Raw genomic sequence first — 26,231 nt, 5'->3', positions numbered from 1 at the left:
CCGCCGAACATCAGTTGCTCGCGGGGGCGTGGTGGGGCAGCGGGGGGCGGTGCTGATTGGCGGCGCGGGCGGGGGGCGGGCCCGGCGGCGCCGCGCCGCGCGGCGCACCGCCCCATCGGGCAGAGCGGCTGCGGCCATGGCGGTGTGTGCCCGGCTGTGCGGGGTGGGCCCGGCCCGCGGCTGCCGCCGACGGGGGGCGGCGCGGGAGCAGCGGCGCGGTGGCGCCGGCGATAGCGAGCCCGACACCGACACTGACCCCGAGGAGGCGGGCGGCGGCGGCGCCACGGAGGACGAGGAGGCGGCGGAGCGCATCGAGGGCGGGCGGCCCGCGCCGCACCCCGCCGGGGCCGGCCCGGCCGGGCGGGCCCCGCTGTCCCTCCTGGAGCTGCCCCCCGAGCTCCTGGTGCAGATCTTCGGCTCCCTGCCCGGTACCGACCTGCCGAGCCTGGCCCGTGTCTGCACCACCTTCCGCCGCATCCTCCGCACCGACACGATCTGGCGGCGGCGCTGCCGCGAAGGTACCGCCCGCCCCGACGTGGGGGGCCGGGGTCGCCCAGAGGAGATGGCCCCGGGGGGTGCAGGGTGAGGGTCCCGGAGGATGCAAAGAGGAGACGGGGCCGGGAGTGCAAGGTCAGGGGCTCGGAGAATGCAGGAGGACACGGCGGGCCTGGGGAGGTGGTATGGTGTGGAGTGGGGGTCCTAAAGGGGTGCAGAAAGGGGATGATGCGTGGGGCCTGGAGGTGCAGAAAAGGGCTGGGGCCTGAGGTGATGCGGTTTGTGGGGCCCTGAGGAGTGCATGTAGGGCTCCAGGTGTGGAGGGTGGAGAAGAGGGCAGCTCTCGGGTCCGCTGGGGCACGGTCCCTTCTTGGTGGCACTTGCTGCGAAAGGGGTGACGTGTGAGCAGCTTTAGCAAGGGGCATCAAGCTGGGGTTGCTCCCCGGGGTGGCAGCTGGAGGGGAGGAATGGGGATGGGACCAGGCCCAGGCCCTGGCAGATGATGCCTCTGTGTAAGGTGTCCTTGGGTGAATCCTGGAGCACTTCAGGCAGTGAGGATAAGGAGTGATTGGTCCCAGCAGAAGGGGGCTGCACTGAGGAAGGAAGGGGTCCTTGGGTGTGCAGCTGGGGGTCCTGGAGCCACGGAGGCACAGCAGGTGAAGTGGGAGCAGGGAGCCCGCTGAAGTCTGGGGCTGGGCAGGCCTGGGTAGGGGCACCCATTCCTGTCCCGTCCCAGGAAGGACAGTGCCAGGTTCGGAGGGGTTCCTGGGGAGGTGTCTGTTGTACGGATGCTGTGCTGCATTAATGCAAAGGCTTGGGGGCATTTTTTCCAATAGTGCCTCACATCTGGGATGCTGTGGCCCTGCTTGGTTAGGCTGTGATTCTTACTCATTAGTCCTTGTCCTTTTCCTCACATCAGTGTGGCTCTCTGTCCCCTGTTTGTTAATCCAGCGGCCTTCCCACCCTCCAAGGGCTGTCTTGCAGTGCTCATCGTCTCTCTAAATAGTATGATCCTGCCAGGTGCATCTGCTGCCAGCACATGAAGTCATGTATATTTTGTTGTTGTTGTTTGTTTTCTGTTTGTAATACCAGTGAGGGCATCGGGATGAAGAATTTGGGTAGGTCAGAGTGGCTGCCTGCTGTAGGCAGTGGGATCGGTTCAAATGCATTAAACCTTGCAGGAATGAATTCATGCCTTATCAGCACTATCCAAGAACCCTTGGACAGTACAAAGGCTGTACCTAGAAAATGTATACCGAAGCATTCTTATTTCTTAGTTCAGCATGGGATGATCCCATTGTCTCGATAAGTTAACATTGTTTTTTGGAGACAGACTAATAAAACGATACACATTCTTTCCTTATGCGCCTCTACTGACATAGAGTCCTCATGGACATTTGTGTATTTCATGAATGGTTTGCAAAACTTCACTGGTTAATTATTTTGATAGGTTATCATCCTGGCAAAATGTTTGTATAGAAATGCATATAACTTTTAAATACAGGCTAGATTGTAAAGGAACCACTAAATTAGGCCTGGTGGGGAAATAAATTTGTTTATTAAATGAATGACTGCTCCTTGGATTTTCTTGCCACTAGATAAAGCAATGTTCAAAAGCTTAGCTGAAATTTAAAGAAACAGTGGGTTTTGTGTGGCTAAAATTAAACCGGATAGGAAGGGAAAGTATTAAGGCTGCACTTTTGTCTCAAGGCCCTTAGCTAGCTACAAGGTGAGAGGTGCATAAACCAAATTTTTATTCTCTTTTTTGCACAGTTTCTTACGTTTCCCGTATGTATCCATTCAAACCACTGTCAGAGAGCATATTGGTGGATTGTTGGTGTGACTGAGGTGGATCTTGTACCAAAGGCATGGCACACAAGCTGTGGTGAACAGATAAGGGTCAGGTTCCTGGCTGAAAAACTTATTCCATCTGTGAAACCGTTACTGCAATCTTTTAACCAGTCATGGTTCTCCAAGCAGTTGCTGATCTGGATTTTTTGCACTGTTTGTAGTGCTTTGCATTGCTCTACGCAGCAGTGTAAGTAATTACCATTGTGGTGGTACCATAACTTTGAGTATTTCTACACGTGAGTATAAAATCAGTGGTCATTTTACGGAGCTGTTTTGCAGTTACTTTTTCTGGATATATTGCAGTGATATGTTGCCCACGCTCAGCTACCAAGTGCATTCAAATGTGAGCATGCAACTGTGTGATGAGTGCAGCTACTTTAGGACATATATGGATGTCAGGTATTAGTATATAAATACACGTTAAAAATTTAGAATATCCTGTACTGTATTTCTGTATAGCCGTACATTGGTGACTGTATGACAGTCAAACATAAAATGTAATTACTTTTTGTAATCTTTTTCAAAAACAAGCCACTTCCCAACTGAGGATGGTTCTTAAGTGTGTGCTTGGATCTGCCTGAGTTTAAACATGGTATGGTAACATGTCTTGTGAAGCTGCATGTCCTAGAAGCAGAATGAGAGCATGTGTGCCTCTCCTAACATACTCCATGTATTGATAGCTTATCCACTCTGAAGCCTACTGATGATATTCCAGAGCTGAACTCTTTGAGGAAGTAATTGGTAGACTTCAACTTTGCATCGGTTGCATATGCAAAACGATTTATCTTTTCAGAAATGCACAACGGTAGAGAGACAAGAAAGACAATCCTAAAATGAAACAGAACAGTTCTGCTGATTGTTGCAGTGCTTTGTTTTAGGCATTTTCTGCCTTCATTTTGGACAGGAGCAGCGCTGAATGTAAGCAAAAGCCAGACCGTGGCCCGAGTCAGATGGGGCACTCAATCCATTTGAGCGTTGGTATCTTGCTCTTGCACTGCTGTGGGCCGACTCAGTTGTAGATTAGTCTTGAGAAGGTGTTGTGATTAGTGCAAGCGTCCAGAGGACTTGTCTTCCTGAAAGTGGAAGCTTTTGCTGGTGATTGGAACTGGCAGGGTGCTGGGACTAACCAGAAGTAGTTGAGTAGCACTGGCATGGCTGTTAGGGCTGTTGTCCTTTTATCATTGCAACTGTTTGGGGTAAACAATGTCCCTGAATTGTTTCTTTGGCAAGAAGAGGATTGCAGTCACTTTCATGTTTCCTATAAATAGGAGATTGCTGATCTCTGCAGTGGGAGCAGTATTAAAGCCTGTTTCACCCTGCTGGTGGCCTGACCTATCTTGATTAACACCTGATAGTCCATTTTAAATGGTAACCACTTTCATGTTAAAATAAAAGGGCGCAAGTGTAGCGCAAGTGTAGGACCTGGAAACAGACCAGTAATTCAGAATAACCAGATCTAGAACTTGGATGAAAAGGTTTTTCTGTGTGAAAACAATCTCCAATAGCTTTTAGACCTGCTGAAGAAGGTCAGCCAAGTTATTAAAGATGCTAACCTTCAGCAAGTTTTATAGAAAGAGGTGCCTGTGGAGAGGAGTGGGAAATTTGGTTTATACACTCGGTGAGGGGACTGCTACATGGAGTTCAGCTCTTACAAGACTCCGGAGAATCCATGCAGGAGTTTGATGTACAACTGCTCCCACAACAGGAGCAATTTCTTGTAGTGCTGCACCCTTGTAGATAGGAAGGTGGTTTTAGTAAGTCACAAGGCTCTAATCTCCCTTTATGTGAGGTTAAAGCATTGTATAGTGTGTTTCTCTGGTGAACCGTCATGGGCTTTTCTTCATCTCTGACCACATTTTTTGGCTTTTGGCCTACGACTTGGCAATGGTTTGCTGTTTCTCACTGCTAATGGCAGATGCTCAGTAGCCATAGCCATTTTTGAGAGGGTCTTCCTTAGATCTGTTTGTAAGCTGTAGATCTGAAGCTACCCATCTTTTCGCTGTAGGGCTTCCACAGATGCTTTCATTTGTTGCAGATCAAATCTTCTTGTGCTCACCTCCTTGTTTACGGCTGCAAAATATCTTGGTGCTAACTATAAGTCTTCCCCTGGGAGAAATGTTTGGGAAAGTACTTGGTGTATTTTAATCTGATAGTTCAGCCCTTGGAAACAAGAAGCTGGTTCCAAACTTGTCCACCTGGTATTTCAGAGATGCTCACCTGAGAATCTCCCATTTTTGTGGTCTCTGAAATAATCCAGTAAGTTTCTATGCTTTCTGTTCTGTGTACAGCCTTGTAAACATGCATTTATTTATCCAGGAAACATTAAAGGGCTGGATTAGGCAGTGCACAGTTGAAACTCAGCAATGGTAATGGCGTCAAGCTCTAGCAGGCATCCTAATTTCCTCTGAATTGCAGATGTCCACGTACAGTGTTTGCGGCTGCTTACTGGCATTGCCATGCTGAGAAAGAGAGAAGGAAAAAGCAGTATTTTGATACGAGTGCAGGGGTTCTTCCCTACCTGGGTTTAAAGAACCTTGTTTGGTTGGTTTGTTTTGTTTTTAACTAGCGTAGACTGTGCAGAGGGAGGTGTGTGACGTGGCTCCTTGTAGAAAGGAGAAGGGAACATCAGGCTTAGAAGAGCATATGGTGAGAGCAGGCCAGGGCGTAAGTTCACTCACAGAAGTATCAGTGCAGTTCATAATAAATGGAGACTGCCTTTCCAAGTCCTTTAAATTCCAGCGCATGTGACCATGGAAACAGCACTGGGTCACTGTGTGTTTGGTAAATCTTTCAAGCACTCCTTATAAACCTAATAAAACAGGCTTTCCAGCTGGTCAAGTAAGAATTTTAAACCCAATTTCCATCCTTGCTTTTGAAGCGGGATTAAGTAGCCATTTTCTAACAGTATAAATTTCGTGTGTGAATTGCTGTGACTATTAACTCCTTAAAATACTTTACTCAGTGAGCTGTTGCACTGAGATATCTTTCCTTAAAATAGACTTAATTGCATTGAAGTGGAATTTCCCAGGAAGCTTGAGCCTTTCAAATCTTACTTGGAAAAAGCTTTCTATTCTCTGTAAAGAAAATGTTATCAGTTTTATTTTTCTGTAACTATCTTGAAGCTCTACTTACAGTTAATTTTACGTCCCTCTTGTCTTCTGGATTGAAAAAATAGGGCCAGCTTTCTTGCTTATGACATTGGGAGATTTCGTAGGCACCGTGAGCCAAGAGGCCAATTTTTCCCATCAAGCAGCCCTTATGGTGTAAACAGCTCATGGGTCAGAAGAGCTTAAGTGATGCACTTACCTGGAGTTAAGCCATCACTCTGGGATTTTGACTCTGTAGTTGTTTGCTGAACAAAACAGGGTAAGGACTAGTTATCATAAAATGAGACGAGTGTTAAAGCATAGTAAGATGAGATTTTTTTTTTTCTTGATAATACTTTCTTCTAAGCCTTGGATGTCTAAAGTCAAATAGCATGTACCGATATAAAAATTCTCAATTTTTGTCTTTTTTTTTCTTTCTTTTTTTTTTTTTTTAAAGGGAGCTTGCTATTAGTTGGGAGAACTTTGAATCTTTCCAGGAAAGGTTTGAACTACAAAAGTGAGGAAATGCACCTTTATTAGTAGTTTTGCTTTCATCAAATTTCACTGCAGGTTATCAAGGGCACTTGCATGAAACTGGGATAGAGCTTTAACATCAGATCATTTCCCACTCCACCCTCTTGTTTCAAGGTACCTGCCGGTAGTGCCTCTATCGTGGCACTGCACTGAGTCTGCACTCAAAGTGATTTGCAGATCTGCTAGGGAAAATGCTTTGCGGAAAATCAGCACCTTCTGGAGGAAGAGAGAACGTCACTGTGCTAGTACCTCTGTTGGAGAGCAACATGGAGAAATGCCATGTGGGCAGGATCCTCTGCATGTCTCCTCCCTTTCTGATGCAGTATAAATACCTTCAATGACACTGAATTTAATCTAGCTGCAATGCCTGCTGCGCAAAGTGTGCATCTTACTGATTCTGTGGCCAGGTGAGTATTTGTTTACATGGAAAGAGTTGGCTGTTTTCACACAGCAGAGTATGACCACACTGTTTCTGTCATCTTATGAAGATCTCTAACTTTTGGATCAGCTGAGGAAACATACTGTTCCCTCCATCCCTTTGATGTAATTCCCAAACACATACCCGCCTGTGTACATATGCAGACCAGTGGTTGCAAGCCGTGTGAAGTCTGGCTGGAGGGATAGACACGGGGTAACCTGCAGGGTAGGTCTGAATTTCCAGCCTCCAGCAGAGCTCTGGTTTCACAAATCTGCAGGACGGCTGTGTCGGGTCAGCTGGCGGTAGCCCAGTGTTAAATAGCTTGTTTGTGCTGGGCTGGATGTAGTTTCCTGCAAGCTTGTCTGTGCTCTCTGGCTAATTGTGCTTCCTCATCCTACTTCGTGTTTGATAACGCTTCCTCTGGCTTTTGCTGCGGAAGTCTGCAGGAACTTTGCCACTGACCTCTGCATCTTTTAATGAAGGGCAGTGTGTTTGTTCTGCCTTCTGCCCACTCTTACCTTTATTGAACTTGCTGCTTACCCGAAGCAATGTTATGCAGAACGTGTATTCCCCGTAGGCGGGCTGACAGTAAGCTTTGTGCATGCTTTATCATCGTGTTCATGTACCACAGGTGTATTTATAGACAGGAGGAGGCTGAATTCATTCAGGGAAACTTCTGCTTTTCTCCTATATGAAAAATGAATTCTTGGTTTGCAGCAGGTTAGCAACATTAGGTTGTGGTATTTGGCAGCCACAGTAGACTGTGAATTCAAGGAAGCTCAACTGAGGATGAGTTTCATATTTAATGATTTGATGAGGGTCTTCACAGATACACTTTTGTGTCAAATATCTGGCAGGTGTTTGGTATTGCAAAGGAAAGCTGATGTTTGATCTGAGGTATAGATGTCTTTGATGTTAGGGAGGGTAGTTTTCTGAGATCTAACGGGGTCACTGCAGCAGGGTGTTTCTTGTTGCTGATGAGTTTCTGGGATCTCCCTCCTCTCATTTCCTCTCTCTGGTCTTCTTCAAGGATTTCTTGCACTGAGATGTTAGTACTTGCTTTTATTTTTTTTAAGGTTCTTAGAAGTTCAGCATTGACTTCCTGAAAATGAAATGAGAGAATCTCATTTTCTGCTTCAAAGCTGCCTTTAAGATCTCTGGATTGCTTTGTTTTCAGGGTGTTCTGTAAGCAATCAAAGGCATTTGAGCATGTAACAGACCCATCTCAATCTGATCTGCTTTCAAGTGTAACCATATTTGTACATGCTGATGCCTGTTTTATGTCTCCATTTCATTCTTTTTAAAGTCTGTGACCTTTTCTTTAGGATCCTAATAAGCAGTTTTCCCTGTTGGATACCTCAGTGAGAGTAGATAATTACTACACACAGTCATGATTTGATCTAAACGGGCATACAATCCCAGCTGGAATGAGTATGTCTTCCACATTTCACACTCTTTCTGGTTTAGGTGTAAGCATCTGTAACTTTGCTGTGTTTGTGTGTTCCTTATGGTGTGTTTGTTGCAGGCATTGCTTGTAAAACCTGTTAGATTCCCAAACTGTAATATAATTACATCTAGTTTTCTGTTTTCTCTTCAAAGCAGCAATAAGATTCTCAGATTAATGTGGCAGCTCCCAAGAACGCACCTAATAAGATTTCATTTTTGCTCAAACAGTAGATATCAAGGTCATGGGTAGCAAACACCTTTGTGCCAGATTTGACATTTATTATCTGTGTCATTGCAGAATATGGCGTCTGTGAAAACTTGCGGAAATTGGAGATCACAGGAGTGTCCTGTCGAGATGTTTATGCCAAGCGTAAGTGATAAAGCTGATATAGATCTGTATGTCCTTGCTTCGTAACAATTTTGAAAGCATATACATGTTGAATATTTATTAAACGTTGACAGTATAAGTTACTCAGACTTACTTTCTAGTGGCAGGGGTTTCATCTGTGAAGTTGACATTTTGGGGGTTTTATTTAATACTAAGCAGATGCCAAGAATTGGGATGTCTGTGTCCCCCAGTCTGTTAGTAGGAAAAGAGCATGTATTTTAAATTTATAATAAAGTGTACTGAGAGTTTTTCATCTTTCCTCGTTTGCCATTTTTAGATCTTGCTAAGGAATTAATTGATATTTTTCATAGCTGGAGGTTTCCTATGCCCTAGTGTAGCTAAGTCTCGATCTCAGTGAAAGGATGCTGTTATACACTGACCGTGGGAAAGTGCTGTAGGTAAAGGGATAAGTGTTCCTCTGGGCTGCTCCTGCAGGAGGAGAGCCTGGCAGGTCTGGGCCTCTGCTGAGGTGTCGGTGTGTTTTAGGAACATCTGTGGGAGTGGGACCCCAATTCCTTAGACCCACTGTGCCTTCTGCAAGGTCAATGCACATCTTCTGACTTAGAGTAGGGAGGGGGTGTGATCAATGGAGAGAAACCAAGGTAGGCTAAGGACTGAATGGAGGCCTGGCTCCATGGTGAGGCTGTCTCCCCATCACCAAATCTTGCCCTTTGCCGTCAGAAGCGGAGCTTCTTGCTCATAGAGCCTTGTGAAGCCCCCAAGAGCTCCCATGCCAGGCTGTGTTGTCTTTGTTCCCCACCACAAATTTGGTAAGGGTGTTACTTGTGATCCATAGGATAAAGAACAAGACCTAACCTGCAGCACATGAACTATGTCTTCTGGCTGTTCAAATAAGGTCCTGCTTTATGAAATAAAAGCTGTAATTGTCCCAAGTTACAGCTATGAGAGGCTTCTGTAGGCTTTGCAGGTCCAAAATCTGGCTTAGCTTCTACATGTATTTGCTGAACCTTGAAGCAGTGATGACCTTAAGCATTGATCTTAATGCTGGAAAAAAGAACAGGTAGAAGGGTTTTAATCCCATCTGTAATAGACTTCTGAGCATCCACAGGCAAATTATTTCATCACCTAGTGTCCCTCTTTACCTATTTGTGCACTAGGAGTGGAACTGCCTAATTTTCCTGGGTGGGAGGGCTGAGTGATTCTGAGCCAGCACTTAGATGTCCACAGAGAAATCTTGTTAGCACTTCAGGCCTCCTTTCCCATTCAATCCAGTATCTCTGTAGGACACTGGTGTGATAACAGCCTCACAGCACATACCGTATCAGATCGTAATTCTGCATTGCCAGTCTTAAATGGCAGAATATCTCTTTGTGACCTGTAGTCTTTTTCACTACAATAGTTCTGTGGTTCAGACGTATTGAAGTGATATTTAGTGCTTTTTTATACACAAGTTGTATGTAAAAATGGCCTCACTGGCTCAGAAGAGTGGTCTCTCTCTAGCCCAATACTTTGCAATACTTTCCTAAGTACTCTCCCAGCTTCTGACTGTTTTCAGTCGGGGGGATTTCCAGAGTCTGATGCAGTTTGTTGGTTCAATAGCCCTCAATAGACCTGTCTTACACATATGTTTCCAGTCTTCCTTTGCACCAAAGTAGTTTCTGAATCCATAGCATCCATTGGCAGAGTCGCACTTGGCATGTGAGAACCACCTCTGTGATAGACTTTATTGCATTTCGGAGTAAGGACTGTGCCCATATACATTGAGCAAGCCTAACTAGCAGTGGTTACTCTAAAGTCAGAATGTTTGGTGGCTGTTTCTGCTTTCAGGGATGCACCATCTTGGCTGTCCTGCTCAGATTCAGCAGTTTGCCCTGTTTCAGACACTTAGTGGAACAGTTTCCCAGTGGTGTGACCCCATTTTCTCTACTGTTCCAAGAATTAACTTCTTTAATTTCAGAAGAGTTAATTTGAGGCTACTGGCAGGACTCACATGCACTTTTCTGTCCAATGTATGTGCTTCTTAAGAAGTAGTGTGGGAAGTGGGGAACTGAGCTTAAGTCCTAGAAAGCATAACTAGTCCAAGGCCTGTGCTACCGTCCATGTAGTTGCTTGGCCTGAGTGGTCTTACTGAAACCGTAGTGCTCATTACAATTGCACTACAAAGTTTGAGCGGGACCCAGATTCCACTTTGAATTCACTGGATGCAGTTTGTAAATATTGTCTGTTGGGAATCTTGAACATGCCAAGTTCTGTGTGAGTAATCCTGCTAATTGAGAGTACCTGAGACTGGGGCTGATGGAAACAAATGGTGCACCACAACTGGAACTGAAGTCAAAAGAGAGTTTGACTTTTCCTGTGTGGTTGTTCCAGATTCATCATACTGTTACAGTGGAGCAGCGTTTTCTGGTACTTACCCTGCTGTGTCTGTTCAGGTATAAACCCACGAGTGAAGTCGGGGCGTTTTATGAAAATCCTTCCCGACTACGAGCACATGGAGTACAGAGATGTTTACACCTGCCGTACGTACCTCCCGCTGGTTGATGCTTCCTGCACTAAGCACACACAAGATGCTGCATGGAGTGTGATGTTGCTTTAAGCAAATTATTTTGGGGTGAACCTTGGGACAGTACGCAGAGTTCTGGTTAGTCAGCTCTTTCTGTTGAGCATTCGTGGAGTACTCTGACCCTTTAGAGTGATGATGTGAGTAGGGCAGGCAGTGAGGTATGTTGGTCTCCTTTTGAAGTGCTTTGAGTTAGAAAATTGTCCTGACTGGGTGCAAAAAGGAGGGTCTCTGTTCACAGTAGGGGGGCACTCACTCTGCTTTTCATGGATTATTCCTCTCTTAGAAGGAAGTATTCAGATACCCTGGTATCTGAGTTTGGGAGGGTATACCCCCTCCCAAAAGTAAGTTTAAATAAACTCTGGGCTGGTAAACAGCTCTGTGTTGATCCAGATGAGCTGCATTCAGTTCCCCCACCTTTCCCGGTGAAAAATGCTGAGGGTTCCCATACTTATTCCCTCCCTGCACAGTGAATGCTTTTAACCACCATCTCCCTCTCTGGGAAGCATTCTGCTGGTGTTTCCATGATTGTGTTTTGCCTTCCTCAGTGAAGAAGGTGCTCTGGGTAAACTGTTCACTTCAGGACATGGTTTAGTGGGCATGGTGGTATTGGGTTGATGGTTGGACTTGATGATCTTAAAAATCTCTTCCAACCTTAAGGATTCTGTGATTCTTTCCCTCCTGATGCTGTGTTGAGGGGAGAATAGTAAAACATTGGAGTTTAATGCTTGCTGTTCTGCAGGGGTTGGGGGGAAGTAGTGATTAGCTTGCATCAATTAAGGAAGCCAGTACTGCTTGGTACTTAGAGGGAGTGTTGTCTCTAATGTTCCTTTGGGTTTGCATAGTTTTGCAGAGTCAAGTTCCTAACTCGCTGGTGTGTGGGAATGTAGTGTTTTGCATGCACTAATGAGCGAAGTGGATGCCGCAGACTTACTTGTGCTAAAGAAAGCAGTTGAGCATGGGCCACACAGAGAAGATGGAGTCTTTAACGTGAGTCATGACAGACAAGCAGCAGCAGTGCTACAGCAGGAATCGGTAGAAAATTTTAGGTTTGGTAGTCTTGCCTGTCAACACCAGCCTTGTTCTGGAGCCAGATGGGAAGAAGAGGCACGTCCAAGCTGCCTGCGGGATGAAGGATTCCTTTGTAGGTTGCTGCCTGCGTGTTTGTTCCAAACGTGTGCCGTTTGTGGTGGCTCTGAAATGGCATTTTGTGCAGTTCCCTCAGTTGTTAATTCTTTAGCTACAGCCCCAAACCGATGTCTTGTGCCCCTTTTCTCTGAGGGCGTGTTGTATTATTTGGGGAGCAGCCAGTGCAGTTTAAGATGTGATTGCCCATTTCCCCCTTTCTGCCCCTCCTGTGTATTAAGACTATGTTACCAGGATTTACCATGTGAGTGCTCCCTAATTCATATTCACGCAGCGTTAGCCAAGTCAGCTCAGATCACTTTCCCCAGGGTTTTAAACTAGCCTGGCTGACACTTTGCTCTTTCTGCTAACAAGTTGGTTATCACCAGCTGGGAGGCAGTAACTGCTTTCCTTGTTCCAACTTGATCTTGCTTCTATGTATCTTGCTGCATCCTGAGAGTCCAAGAGAGTTGTAGTGGATCGGGTCTTTTCCACTCGAAGTGACCTACCTCTGCTTTAAAGGCTGCAGATTTCACTGAAAAATCCCATGTTAGGTATTTTGTATTTCTCTACCTGTGCTCTCCAATCTGGACACAGGAAATGAAATAAGATTTAGTTAAAACAGTAACATCTGAAAGCATCTGCTCTCCTCCTGTTTCAGTAACCCATTCTGGGGTTGTACCTTACCTGTTCATACCTGTGGTGTCTGTGGTGTGCCAGCGCTTGCGATGCTTGCTTGAATTGCTGTGTATTTGCTCAGTGTCACTTCCTTGTCCTGCGTCTAACGAAGAGCACAGGCATTAGACCTTTCCCAGGCAGCCTTCTGTTGGTGGGAGCTTGGGCAGTCGCTGCTTTTCCTAGCTCATCCCCGGTTGGATTCAAGCCGCCTTCCCATCTGAAGAGTGTGCAGGGCTGCTTGTGGCGACGTGGGTAATATCCAGGCTGGGTGGGGGTTGTACTGAAGCGTCCAGTGGACGTATTTTTGCTCCATTTGGCAGGATATGGGCTCAGAAATTCGGATAGGCCAGAGGCTTCTTCAGGACTGAGAAAAATGGGCAGAGGAAAACCTTGGAGAAAGACCCAAGTGCTGTTTTCTTTCGAGGAGCAGGGAGAGAAACAACTGTCAGATCCATCCTGTCTCCTGCCAGGGAGAGCCAGAGCTGGAATTCATCAGGTTTTCCCTGCAATGAATATAGCTGCTGGCTTGCCGGAGCCTAGAGACACCCAGGCTTGAAAACAGAGCTCTGCTTTTGCTTTGAGACTTGTTTGGGCCTTTGGCCAAGTCCCAGCATTTTCCCCAGTAACTTCCTTTCTTGAAAGAACAGGAGGAGGAGGAGACTTGTCCATTAAGGCGTCCCCGCCGCGGGCATTGCTGTGTACGGAGGGTGAGGCTGAGTGGAGCACTGCTCACATCGCAGCCCGTTTCCCATCAGCTCATCTGCAGACTTCTGTGGTGCCAAACAGGTGGGGTTTTAAAAAAGAGCTGCCCACAGTAGAGGGTGCAAACTAAGCACAGAAGATGTTATCCAGTGGGTAGGATTCCTCTGGAGATGAATGGGGTTTTGTGGCCTCCTCCTTCCTTTGCAACCCCAGGTTTCTGGGGCAGACAGTGAAGTAGGCTGTGTCTGTGACTCAGCCGTGTTTCCTGAACTGCCGTGGCTCCTGCCAAACCGAGCTCTAGCTGGAGCCGGTTGCTTACTCAGAGTGAGCACACAAACTGCCCTCGACAAACGTGTGCTGGAGTGGAAGGGCTCTCCTTGTCAAGCAGACCCTTTTTCTGCTGTTGAAAAGTCCATTGATTGTAGCTACAGCTCTGACAGTGTTTCAAACAGGAGCTGAGGAAGAAGGAGGGACATCCTCATCACTCTTGGATAGCTTAGCATCAAGTTTTCTGTCCTGGAAATAAAATTTAAAAAAAGCTGGGTTTTATCAGCTCCATGCCAGACAGGGTAGAAGGCAGATTGTGGTGGGTGGAGCAGCTTATGCACATACCATTTATTAATACGTAATTACTGCACTGAGACGAGAAGACTGGGAATGTGGTTTGCTTGCTTGCCTTAGTGCTGTTTGTGCTGCGCTCGGTTCACTGGGTGAAGCCAGGCCATCAATCTTAAATTGTTTACTGCACAGGAAAAAGGCTCCTCCAGGCCAGTTGGCAGCAGTTCTGGACAACCCTCCCTGCTGTCTTAAGCCTCTGTGGAAGTTCTCTGCTTTGGTGTAATAAAAATGCTCCTCTTGTTCTTGCTATCTTAAGTAGTTAATGAAACAAAGCTGTTTTAACAGCCGTACTGAAACACAATTCTTCCTATAAATTGATGCAAAGCAAAAGCCATTATTCAAGTCAGCCCTGTGGCCTTCTGAGTTGGCCATGAACATCACTGTGAGGCAAGTGTAGTATCTTCTTGGCATCTTAAGAAATAATCTTCATTCTGTTCTTCCCACCCAAAATGCCAGGCTGTGTGTCATGCCTTCACGTGAAGGTAACTGGTCATGTCAGGAGATTGTATGGACAGAATTCATGGCTGAATGTGTAAGAACTGGAAGCAAGTAGCATGTCCAAGCTTTCGTCAAGAGAGGAGGTTTGTTAAGATCATTCTGAATAGGCATTTTTTCCTGCTTGCTGAAAATGTTCCTACTTGTCCTTCAATTTTGGTGGGATGGAAGGTGCACCCAGCTCTGAGATGAGAAGTGGAGAAGCCTCACCTGCTGCAGTAGGCTTTGAGAGGGACTTGTAAGCAGCTTTTGGGCACTGCTGAAATGTGGCTGTTACTGGCCAGGTAACATCACCAGATCTCCTGAGCTGGCATGGTCTGTGCGCTTTGCCCGTGCTCTCTCAATGGCTGTTTTTAAGGATGCTTAACTCTGGAGACCAGTTTTTCTATACAGGTGGGGAAGTTCTTTCAAAATACTGAAATTTGCCTGTTCCTTACTGCTTTTGTGCCCTTCCTTATTTTCTGTTGCTTTGCAGTCTGAGGCATAAGTACATTTTTGGTAACTGGAGATGGCAGATACTTTATTTGTTTTTAGCTCTGGGTATGTCATGTGATAAGCATTAACGGGACCATGTTGCAAAACTTTTCTGAGAATTCCAGGTGAGGTATCTGGTTGTGTAAAGTCCTGGAAACTAACTCCTGCCCCTGCACCAGGCCAGGAGCAGGGCTACAGAGGAAAACATAAATCTGTGTGAACTTTTTGGAGGCCACAGTTCAGAACTGCCTGACTGTGCTTGGATGTTACCATTTTTCCTTAGTAAAGGCAATAGTGGGTAGTATTGGTCAATGTTGTGTGCAGTCTGGTAGCAGTCTTCCTTCTATTTTCTTTCCCAAAATCCCAATTCCTTAGCTTGATGTGCTCACTTCAGTGTCTCACTGTTCCCTAGTGCTGCACCGATACCGACACATCCTGGGGTTATGGCAGCCGGACATCGGGCCCTATGGGGGACTGCTGAACGTGGTGGTGAGTGAGTACCTCATTCTGGGGGCTGTGGTGTCAAGGGCTGATGAGTCTTTTGTATACTGCTTTCCAGACCTGGTTGCCATCTCTGTGCTGTTGAGAAGTCTGAACTGTCAACCCTCAAGCCATTGGGACCTAGAGGGTGCTGCTTGGATCTTTTCATCATCACCACCTTTCTCCAGACAATCCTTTTGTTTTTCATCTGTACTCCAGACAGCCACAGGAGCACACAGAAAACATGAGCAATGTTTCAGGGAAAGGCTTGATTTAGAGTTTAATGCTGATATCCCAGTGGCTGGCACAGGAGTCCATTCTTTGTGCGAGTACAGCAGAGGTTTTGGCACTGGCCCATCGCTTACTGCCTTATCTTTGCCTGCAGCTGAACTTTTTGCAAAGGGTTTTGCACTTGTGTTCATGCATCTCTCTCCTTCCTGTAGTTTTCCATACTTTTCACCAGCCATGTCTAAGACTAATGCATCAGATTGTAGGGATATGGTGCAAGACCCGTGGAGTCTGGCAGCTCTTGTGCTGCTGGAGAGAGCAGTTAATGAACAACGCTTGACTCTGTATTGGTGAGAACTGGGACAGAAGTCTGCCTGAAGCCCTTGTTCTTTGCACCAAGGTTCAATAGCTGACAGGTTGAAGCGTAACAAATCACGAGGCCTTTGGGTTTTGCAAGATTCTGTTCCATGAACTTGTATAAGAGTGCATCCAAGTGCACCAATACTTACATGATACTGTGACCTTGTAAAGACAAGTGTGCCTCTGTGGCACTGCTCTGCTTTGGTCTCAGATCACTCTGATTAGAAAATATCCTTTCTCTGGAATTGCAGGGCTTGAGGGGAAGGATTCTGTTACGTGTGCAGGAAGAGGGCTGGCACTTGTACCTCTCAGCAGAGGAGATTGTTGCTTCCTGTGCTGTCTGAGAGTAATAAAGCCAAATAATTCCTTGTCCAAAAAGCGCAGATCATCATGAGAAGCAGAATTCGTCTATTCGAGTATCTGCCAGCATGAGCCCTCAAACCAATTAGAGTTTGACTAGCTGTGTGGTCTCTTCAGTGCAGTCTCTCCCTCTGGATCCTGCGCACCAAGCATCCGTCACAAGGTCATTTGCAGTAATAAAGGCCTGATCATTTTCCAGTGGTGCAGGAAGCCTCATAAAGAAAGCCTCTCCCTCTTCACCGAGGGTGTGCTGTGAGTGCATATGGTCTGGTTTAATTGCTGGAAAGCCATTTGGAAATGCAGCAAGCTGTTTGACAGCTCCTGCCCTGTTGCAGAATAGGCCCCAGAGTTGTCTGCTGCAAACTGGACAGAAAGCATGCAAGGCTGATCTCCTATCCCTCTGCAGGTAGACGGTTTGTTCATCATCGGCTGGATGTACTTGCCGCCTCATGACCCTCACGTTGATGATCCGATGAGATTCAAACCTCTTTTCAGGATTCATCTCATGGAGAGGAAATGTGCAACGGTTGAGTGTATGTATGGTCATAAGGGACCTCATAATGGCCATATCCAGGTGAGCTCCTCTGGCACTTCCAGCATCATCTGTCCTAGGTGCGGTATGTGTGTGCATGCATGCACATTGGCTCTGGTAGTGGATTCATCAAAAATCTGTATGAGAATTTTATTTAAGGGATGTGGCTTTCACCACCTTGTTTTATGGGTGAATGCCAGCTTTAACTCTCATTATGTGTCTGACAAGTTGTGTGGGCTGTTCCCCGCTCTGAATTCGTTCACTGACAATAGTAACAGCAAGGCTGTTAATACTGTATTCTGTTGGGCTGGAGCACGATGGGAGGGTGGGAGCACCAGTATGTATGTGTACAGGCTGGGGGAAAGGACACGCAAAATGGCCTTGTGCAGCTGGTGAATGTGTCCAGGCAGACACACAGACCTGTTCTGTTTTACAGCTCTCCCTAAGATGAGAGTACATTCAGTACATTGGATGCTTTGAAAAGCTTCCTGAGAGGTTGTTTCCTTTTCTTTGAAGGAGGAAGCTCAAATAGAGAAGCAACTTAAAACTAGTATCTTTCATTAGAATGCACTGGGGTTTTATTACCTTTATTCCTCTATTCTGTAGCTGATGCATTTGGTATCACTTAATGATTTCTCTATGTAGCAAATGCAGTCATGTTTGTTGTGTAAAGCATTTACTCTAAGCAGTCTTAGTTACATCATTCTAGGCATCTCTAAACAGGTCTGTAACCTGTTTAATTCTCCTGCATGGTAACTACAGATTGTAAAGAAGGATGAGTTCTCCACGAAATGCAACCAGACAGATCACCATCGGATGTCAGGGGGAAGGCAAGAGGTAAGAGTGCTTTGCCAAGAGTCTGCATTAAGGCTCTTTATATGTCACCTCTCTGAAGATAAAGCATCGCTGTCTTACCTAAGCTCTTAGCTAGTGTTGGTGTCTGGGAGGTGGTCTTCTACCTTCTAATTTCTGTGTGTCTGAACATACATGAAAACTCAAGCTGGTAGCTTCTGGTTGGTTTACAACAATATTTTTTAAGCAAGTAGAATTGATCTGTGACTTGAATCAAAACTTAAAGTGGCCACATTTGAATAATTGCAGGGTCTTGGGGTACCTCTTCTGTACTTGCCAAAGTGTGGTTTAAAGATCCAGTATATGGGATCAATTCAGTGTTAGACCTGCAGAATGTTTGGGTGGAGACCCCATGCCTTTACCTCAGTGCGTAGCAGGGTGTTGGAGCAGGTTGTTGACATCCATCCTGTTGAGCAAAAAGCTGGTTTAGGCAGTTCTCTGTGGCAAGGTGCTCTTTGAGCCCCAGCACCCTTTTTCTTCCTGTGCTGTGACACCACTCCTGTTTGATAGCAGGCCTGTCCAAAGAAAGACAGCAGCATGCATTGTACACTATGCAGCACTCACCAGACACTGATCTCTGTTGTATTGCTGTCTGTATAATTAAGATCTTTCAGGCACAGGCCTGGTATTGAGTACCAGCTGCATTTGAATACCTGCTTGTCAGTGGGGCACCTTTCTACTGCTTGTCATCTTGGTCGAGGGATTAAAAGCTTCATTTGGTTGTTTATCCCGTGTCTGTGTCAGCTATACCCAGCAAGGCAGATTCCTGACTCAAACTACATGTTTTAAGTTGCACGTTAAATGTCAAGGTGAAAATCTTCAGCTAATACCTGTTCCAGGTAGTGGTGTTTGCTGCCGGCTAGTTAAACATGACAAATCTGATACTTCATTTGCTTTCTAACAAATGCTTTAAAATGTCTGTGTACTAATGGAAAACAGCTGGGTGAAAGGTTTAGTTAAGTGTTTTCTGGTTCTGTAGCAGATGAGAAATGCTTTAATACTTTTCAAAGCACTGCGTTAAGTGTGCGTGGCATTATGGTAATTGGAGGATCTGGCTTTAGAAGATAAACCAAGCAGATTTGGAATATTCACTTTGTAGGCTGCTATCTTAGTGTAAGCTGTTATCACGCTACCTCATGGTAGGGTATTAACTTGTCAGAGCTGGTGTAGAGGTACTTCAGGAGATGTTTTCAAAGCACACTTTGGATTTAGATGCATCAGTGTTAAATCAGCAGGATTTAACCTCCTAAATCTTCAGTGCCTTTCAAAAGCTTCCCCTTTTATGTTTAACATGCCAGGATAGGGCACAGGAATCAGCTTATGGGCACACAAATGAGTTACTGCAGGGTAAGTCAGGGTGTAAAGAAGTAGTAGATCAGCTACTTTGCAGTAACAGGTGATGCTTACACTTTTATTCTGAGGAGGCATATTGGTTCTGCCTGTAATTTATTTGAAGGGGAGCATGTTTATTGTGTGGCAGTAAGCATTATCATTGCTTGTTAAGCATATTTCCAAGCCAGCTCTGTAGCAACACATGCTTGTTCCCAAATCTAGCCAGGATCCCTTGTCTTTGGCAGAGCATATGCCTTCTTTGTGGCTCTGCGAGTGAATCGTGCTGTCAAGGCTAAGTCATGTTGGGGTACATCACTGTCACAAGTGAAATGCCTCTATCTTCCCCCTCTTCTTTCTCTTTGTGCTGCAGGAATTCCGGACGTGGCTAAGGGAAGAGTGGGGTCGGACTCTGGAAGACATTTTCCATGAACACATGCAAGAGCTCATCTTGATGAAGTTCATCTACACCAGCCAATATGAGTAAGGGCACCGGCTCTTTCTAGGTATTGAGGCTGCTGCAACTTCAAGAGCACATTGGATCATTTGTTTCAAAGATGGGGTGCTTGCAATGGGCTTTAACAGCCAGAGGACCGTTCTGTCTCTGCAAGCTCTGTGCAAAGATGTGGAGAATCACAGAATTGTTAAGGTTGGAAAAGACCTTTAAGATGATCAAGTCCAACTGTCAACCCAACACCACCATGCCCACTAAACCATGTCCTGAAGTGCCACGTCTACACATTTTCTGAACGCTTCCGGTGATGGTGACTCCACCACCTCCCTGGGCAGCCTGTGCCAATGCTTGACCACTCTCAGTAAAAAATTTTTCCTAATATCCAGTCTCAACCTCCCCTGGCGCAACTGGAGGCTATTTCCTCTCATTCTATCACTGATTACTTGGGAGAAGAGACCAACACCTACCTCACCACAAACCCCTTCCAGGTAGCTGTAGAGAGCAATAAGGTCTCCCCTCAACCTCCTCTTCTCCAGACTGTGAAGCACAGTGCTTTCCAGTTGTACGGAGAGATGAGATGTAATGACAACAGTAAATAATAAGGTTCCAAGTTCTTTACAATAACTATGCACAGTAGGATGGTTTTGAGTCATTTAACTGTGTTTAATTTGAAGACAGAGTAAATACCCGTGATCCCAAGGTGCTATCTGCTTATTTTCCATATTAGTAAGCAATATGCTTTGTAGTGTGCTAGGCAGAAATCAGACAGTCCCTGAGAATTTGGGGGTTTTTTTAACCGGCACTCCAAACGTCAAAAAGCAGCCACCTCATTGCAGCAGGTGTTTGAATATGCTTCACTCTTAGGTTCTCCAGAAATCCCAGGGAGTGAGGAGGTTTATTGTGACCTTGCTGCAGGAACCTCCTCGTGTGCTAACAAGGACTGGTAGAGAGAAGTGAAGGGAGGGAGTGCTTGCGTAGGCCTATAGCGAAATGTTAAGCTTGTTGGTATTGCTGAAAACACAGATCCTGCCTCTCTCTTGATGACATCCCAAAGCTGCCTGGAGGAGCGGACTGCAAACACATTGTTTTTGTTGAGGGATTCTCTCTTAACCTCTTTAACCTTTTGGTTTTTGCACAGCAACTGCTTGACATACCGACGCATCTACCTCCCTCCTAGCAGCCCTGATGACCTTATAAAGCCAGGTCTCTTCAAGGGAACGTATGGGAGCCATGGACTGGAGATTGTTATGTTGAGCTTTCATGGAAAGAAAGCGAAGGGGACTAAAATCACCGTGAGTGCATTTTCCTTTCTCTCAGATGCTTGTTAAAGTATTCTCTTCTTGATGACATGGATCTCTGTCTTGGAGGTAGTCAGTTGTTGCCACCCCGAACCCTTTTCCTCTTGGGGATTGGTGGCATTGGATGAATCTTAACACATGCAGAGTAGCTAGAACGTTTTCTAGTCCTTTTCTCTCTCTTCCAGCTGCTTTCTGTGAGCAGCTGGTAGTAGGTCACTGGAGATCCCTCACATGTATCTGAGGAGCAGGTTCCATTGTCACTGAAGTCAGGCTTGCGAGCTACTTCCTCTCTGCAGGGACGGATTCTGACACAATGCAGTTGCAGCTTTGACTTTCTTTCACCCTTGCAAGTACAGCCTGGCTCATAGCTTTTGATTTAAAATTCTCTTTCTGGGAGGGGGAAAGCAGAGGTGACATAGACAGCTCAGGGAACAAAGAACAAGGTCTGAGGGCTTTTTTTTTGTTGTTGTTGTTGTTGCAAACTTTGGTGATTGTAAAAAAAGGTTGAACTATGTAGAAGTTAAATGGGGAGGATACAGTTCTGAACTCTGTAGCACCCTGTCTCTGCAGCCTTGCTGTTGCTTCCTGTCTCTAGGGAGATCCCAACATCCCAGCTGGGCAGCAGACTGTGGAGATTGACCTGGCACATCCTCTGCAGCTACCCGACATCGAGACTCTTCGTGATTTCAGTGAGCTCTCTCGCATCGTCCTGGAGGTCCAGGAGCAGGTGCGTCGGGAGGAGCAGGAGGAGGAACACCGGCAGGAAGAAGAGGACCGCTCCCAGCAGGCTGCCTCTCAGCCTGTGGCAAAGCCCCTGGGAGGAGAAGGTGCTGAGGGGGAAGAGACTGCAGCTGGGGCAGAGGGGACGACCCAGGACAAGGCACCAGCTTCCCAGCCCTTCGTGCTGCCCATGGGAGTCATATCAAGGAACGAAGACTATCCCCGGACCTGCCGAATTTGGTAACAGGGACTAGTGGTTTTATAGCCTAGTCGTGCCAGTCACGTTTTGAAATGGAATGGGGGGAGTCTTTGGGGAGTGTTCTGTGTTCTTGCCCTTTACCTGCATGCTGATCTCCCAGCGCCTTGTGCTCAGATTTTCTGCCGCTGCTGCCCTATCTCCCATGCTCTTGTTTGCTTTCTCTCTCTCTTACCGCACTGTCATCTGTCACCCTGCTTCCTTGCTAGATTTTATCCTGTTACTTCTGAAGCTAGCACGTCTCCCGTAACCACCTCCCTCTTTTTTTGTGTGTTTTGTTTCCCAGAGCTGCCCGGCTCGTATGTTGGGAGATTTGTTCAAGCCACTTCCCGTTTCCATATGTGTCATTTGTGTTCTTTGGCCATGGGAACACGGTGCCCTCTTCCACCCCTCCCTGGCCTTTGGTGCCTTGGGGCCAGCTCTGGAAGGTGCTGAGCACCCTAAGCAGTAGGTGCAAGTATGCAGAGAGCCTTGTTGAATGGGACCTGGAGTCAGTGAAGCAGCATACTAAATGAAGTGTGGCAAAAGAGCCCAAAAGCTGAGGCTTAGGCAGGTGACCTTCAGCCAAACATCTGTGCTCGTGGAAAAGCCTACCAGTAGCTGGTTAATCCCAGAAGGCCCCTGCTGTCACAACCGAGTTGTGTTTGAATAAAATCCTGCTCCACCTGCTGCTTGCTTGGAGGTTAGGCTGACCTTTACTCCTCCCCAGCTCCAGTTAGATTTTTCCTTTTTTTTAGAATTTTTTTTTTTTCTTTCTCTCCCTTTCCCAAGGTTTTGCCACAAGGTTTGCCTCTCTGGTCACCCTCTCGACATGCCTTTCCTTTTCTATGAGGATTGTCTGGGCTTGGGTTGATCCTTGAGTTGCAGAAGTAAATCTCAGATGGATTACTAGGTTGAATTACAGAAAAATTCAGCCTTGGTGTACAGGTGCTATTAGAATACCCAAAAGCAGCAACCTCCAAATAGCAATGGAGAGTTTCTTTTCTTAAAATGGTATCTACAGTGTTTTGTGTTGTGTGATAAGAGCTGACTGAATGAAAACTCCCTGTTCTGTAGCACCTGGCAGTATGTTTGACAATGGCTTGATCATAGTTTTGTGTTTGCTGGTTATTAAAAGTTGGGTAGTAATGGCTGTTCTCACATCTTTTCTGCTATTCTTCTCACCTTGCAGTTTTTATGGGACGGGGCTTATTGCTGGCCACGGCTTCACCAGCCCGGAGCGAACACCAGGTGTTTTTGTTCTCTTTGATGACGATCGCTTTGGATTCATCTGGCTGGAGCTGAAGTCCTTCAGTCTCTACAGCCGGATCAAGGTCTCCTTCCAGAACGCCGAAGCGCCTTCCCGTGAGGCTTTTGATGAAATGCTGAAGAACATTCAGTCGCTGGCTACTTGACGGGTGATTGGTGATGGACAGGGCTAGGGTTTGCAAAGGCTGCTGCACTCCCCAGCCAGGGCTGGGATGGGGATTCCTTGCTCTCGGTACCTCTGAATAAAAGCATGCACTTTTAATAAAGCCTTTTTACCCCAAATGTACACATCCCGGTTAAAATATCCATGACTGCCCTTTCCTCCCTGCCACCCCACACTGCTCCCTAGCAGTCCTTGTTACCCAGTCTGTAACATAGCTTTGTATAGCTGAAGGGATCCTGCAGAGGAGGAAACAGACCTTTCTTACTGCAAAAAGAATGTATCAGAATAAAAATAACTCAAGGTCAGAGCTGGATCTGAAGAACATTTAATTGACTGGATGGATACAAGCCCTCTGCTTTGACCATTAGCAGTCTCCTGTGGACAGGGCTCTCCGTCACGGAGGGGACTCATGCCTTTGCTATGCTGTAGGCCAGTCTGTCCTCCTGGGAGATTTTTGCTTTACCCTCTTGAAAACCTGTGCAGTCCCCTGCTGCAGACTGGCTGACTGCTTAATGATAAATTGCGTCAGCCGTGACAAAGCACATCCTCCTCTCCAGGAACCTTTCTCTGGGTGCAGCATCATCGAGAGAGGCTGGTGTAATACCTGCATCCTTGGCTTAGTAATTGGAGTGGGTGGTTTCCTTTTGAGAAATTTCCTTAGCTTGGCAGCAAGGGGAGGATTCCCCACTGTAAATGACAGTGTGTGGCGTTGCCCCGGCTTCTGGAGCTTGGCGGATGTGCTATCCCTGGGGCTCCAGGTCTGGGTGTTCCCCTGAGGCAGGGGAGATGATTCTTCCTTCATGTAGGAGCTAGGCACGGAAATGGAAATGTGTGAACTGCAGAAGGTGGTGCATTCAGAACTGTTTTTGTACCTGTAAGGGTCATCTCAGATCTTTTAAACTGGGCCTGAAAATGTAAAGGAAGGAGAAAAAAGAAAACTAACTGTGAAATAAGCCCAAATGTGGCCTGCTGCCTCCTGTCTGTGACGGGTAGCAGAAGGTGCCATGTGTCACTGGTACTGGTGTGACCCCAGTTATGTGTCATTCTTGTATCAGGTTGCCCTATACAGTCTGAAGGAGCAGCAAGGGATTCTTCTAATACTGCTGTGGCTTGTTCTGGCGCCTTTTACGGTTGGTGCTGACAGGTGGGTGCTGCTGCTCCACTCACAGGACCCTTCTGTTCCCTTTCTAGTCGCACTTGTTTCATCACAGATGATTGCTGCTGCCACAGAAAGCTCCTGGGCTTAATTTCTTTCCATGATACCCACATTCTGTGTGGCAGATCTGAGCTCTGCTGGGAAGTGTGAGCTGGAGGCAAGGAAGCAGATTCCCCATGGACTGTCCTATGCAGGAAAATCCTGGCTAGTGCTAATCTACAGACTGAGAGTCATGCTGTAAGCCATCAGCATTTGCATCAGCAAGTGTTATTAATCCTGTGTAGGAAGAGATGATAGGGATCCTTGTGTGGAGAGAAAAGAGCCGTTTGTAAAGAAGCTCCTGGTTACAAGGAAAATATGTCCTTTGTGGCAGTTGCTCTCTGGCTGTGATGATAAACTCCAGGTTTCTTCTCTTTCTGCTGCCAGACGGATCAGTGTCTAACAAAACTCTGCCTTTACATCTTCTGCAGGTTTTGGTTTGTAAATGTGTCTGTACATGTGTTGGGAGCATTTGGGCTCCTTCTATGGAGACGTTTCAGTCACTGCCTAGTTTCTCTGACTGCGAGGAGCTTTTATTTTCACTCTCACAAGGGCTTTTTGCCATTTCTGGCTCTTGAGTGTTCCCTCAAGCTGTGTGAGAACAGAGTCTCCAGCAGAGGCTTTGAGCAGAAGGTCATGTCACTCTCAGGATTAATTCCTGTCTCTTTGGATATAGTTTTACAAACCTCGGGGAATTTGAAGGTGATGTGGAGCGCTTTTTTCTTTGTTTCCTACTGCTTTGTCAGTAGTGGAAAGCCTGCCTGTGTTAGAGGCGAGGATCTGAAGTGCTATTACCGTTCTAGTGAATAAGCTATAAAAAGCAGGTTGTTTCTGAGCAGCCTGGTAGAGGTGTTCCTATCAGCATCAGCAGAGGGAAGGGTTGACTTGGATTTCACCCCATCATGCAGGGCCCGGAGAGGGGAAGAGTGGCAGTTCTCTGGGCCTCGGGGTGTGGGCAGAGAGGTGAGCTGAAGCTAAGATGGGGTATCTCAGCCTTTTGCTGCAGGTTCTGAGCTGTGTGCAGAAGGAGAGCATGTGCTTAATCTTGCAGACAGAGGTTTCCAGCTTGGTGATGCAGATTTCTGAGATACTTAAGGACGTTAGGGCTCTCTTTGGCATCTGGATGGCCAGTTTCTCTTGGATCTTGCTGTTAGGCTGCTGCAGCCAGTATGTTGGCTGCTTTGTATTCTCCCTAACAGCCTAAAGGGATGAGAGAGGTCCCCTTGGGCAGCTGTTTCAATCGCTTGTCCCTAAAACCAGCTCTGTTTCAGCTGCAAATGGATCCATAGCTCTGATCGTGGATTCTTCCTTTCTTCAATGTCCCCACTCACCCAAAAAAATAAAAATCCTGAAGTTTTCTATAACTGACTTAATAGTTTTTGTTTTTAAAATAGGATTGAAAATCCAGACTGTATTGAATGCACTACAAGCACTTGGCTTGAGACCTGAGTCACTGTCTCCTAAGTACAGACGCTGACTCTGTAGCTAGTCTCCTCCCTGTAACCTGTTGTGTTGGGTTGGCTGAGTGTGTAAAAGCAGTGTAGGTACATTCCACTGCTGTGTCTTAAAATGGCTTTTTAGTGGTTGTTACCTGCAGCTTAAATTTCCCTTGGTCTCAGGAGTCTTCTGGGGAGTGCAAACCCATGGACAGCAGTTGGCAGGAGTGTTTTGCTTGGTGCTGAATACATGTCTGTTTTGTCACTTGGGTGAGGACCTGTTGGTTGGCTGTTGGCACAGGTTGTGCATCATGCTGTTCTCCACTCTTAAGACGATGGTTCTGCTTGTAGCTTGTCCCTTCCAAACCTTTTCAGTGGCAGTGTTAAGGGTCTCTCTTCTGGAGGCGCGGCGTGCTTGGCTGGCTGGAGGCAGAGAAGGACTTTGCAGAGGCTTGATGCCCTGCAGGAACTTTTCACAGCTCAGCTTTG

The 26,231-nt window shown here is 46.5% G+C and overlaps 1 protein-coding gene across 1 annotated transcript; it reads left to right on the top strand.

Annotated features, from left to right (window-relative positions):
• Nucleotides 1–136: 136 nt before the first annotated feature.
• Nucleotides 137–23,094, top strand: FBXO31 (F-box protein 31; the record flags this gene model as incomplete). Its single annotated transcript, XM_082005938.1, has 10 exons — nt 137–518; nt 8,129–8,200; nt 10,612–10,698; nt 15,244–15,320; nt 16,666–16,833; nt 17,554–17,628; nt 19,346–19,455; nt 20,565–20,718; nt 21,320–21,684; nt 22,872–23,094. 10 exons carry the CDS (start codon nt 137–139, stop codon nt 23,092–23,094), a joined length of 1,713 nt encoding a protein of 570 aa, XP_081862064.1.
• Between the last annotated feature and the right edge of the window lie 3,137 nt (nt 23,095–26,231).

The sequence above is a fragment of the Phaethon aethereus genome (genome assembly GCF_964289735.1).
Source record: "Phaethon aethereus genome assembly, chromosome: 13".
Taxonomy (NCBI): domain Eukaryota; kingdom Metazoa; phylum Chordata; class Aves; order Phaethontiformes; family Phaethontidae; genus Phaethon; species Phaethon aethereus.
The sequence above is the reverse complement of the archived record's forward strand: the minus strand, read 5'-3'. Positions and strand labels throughout refer to the sequence as shown.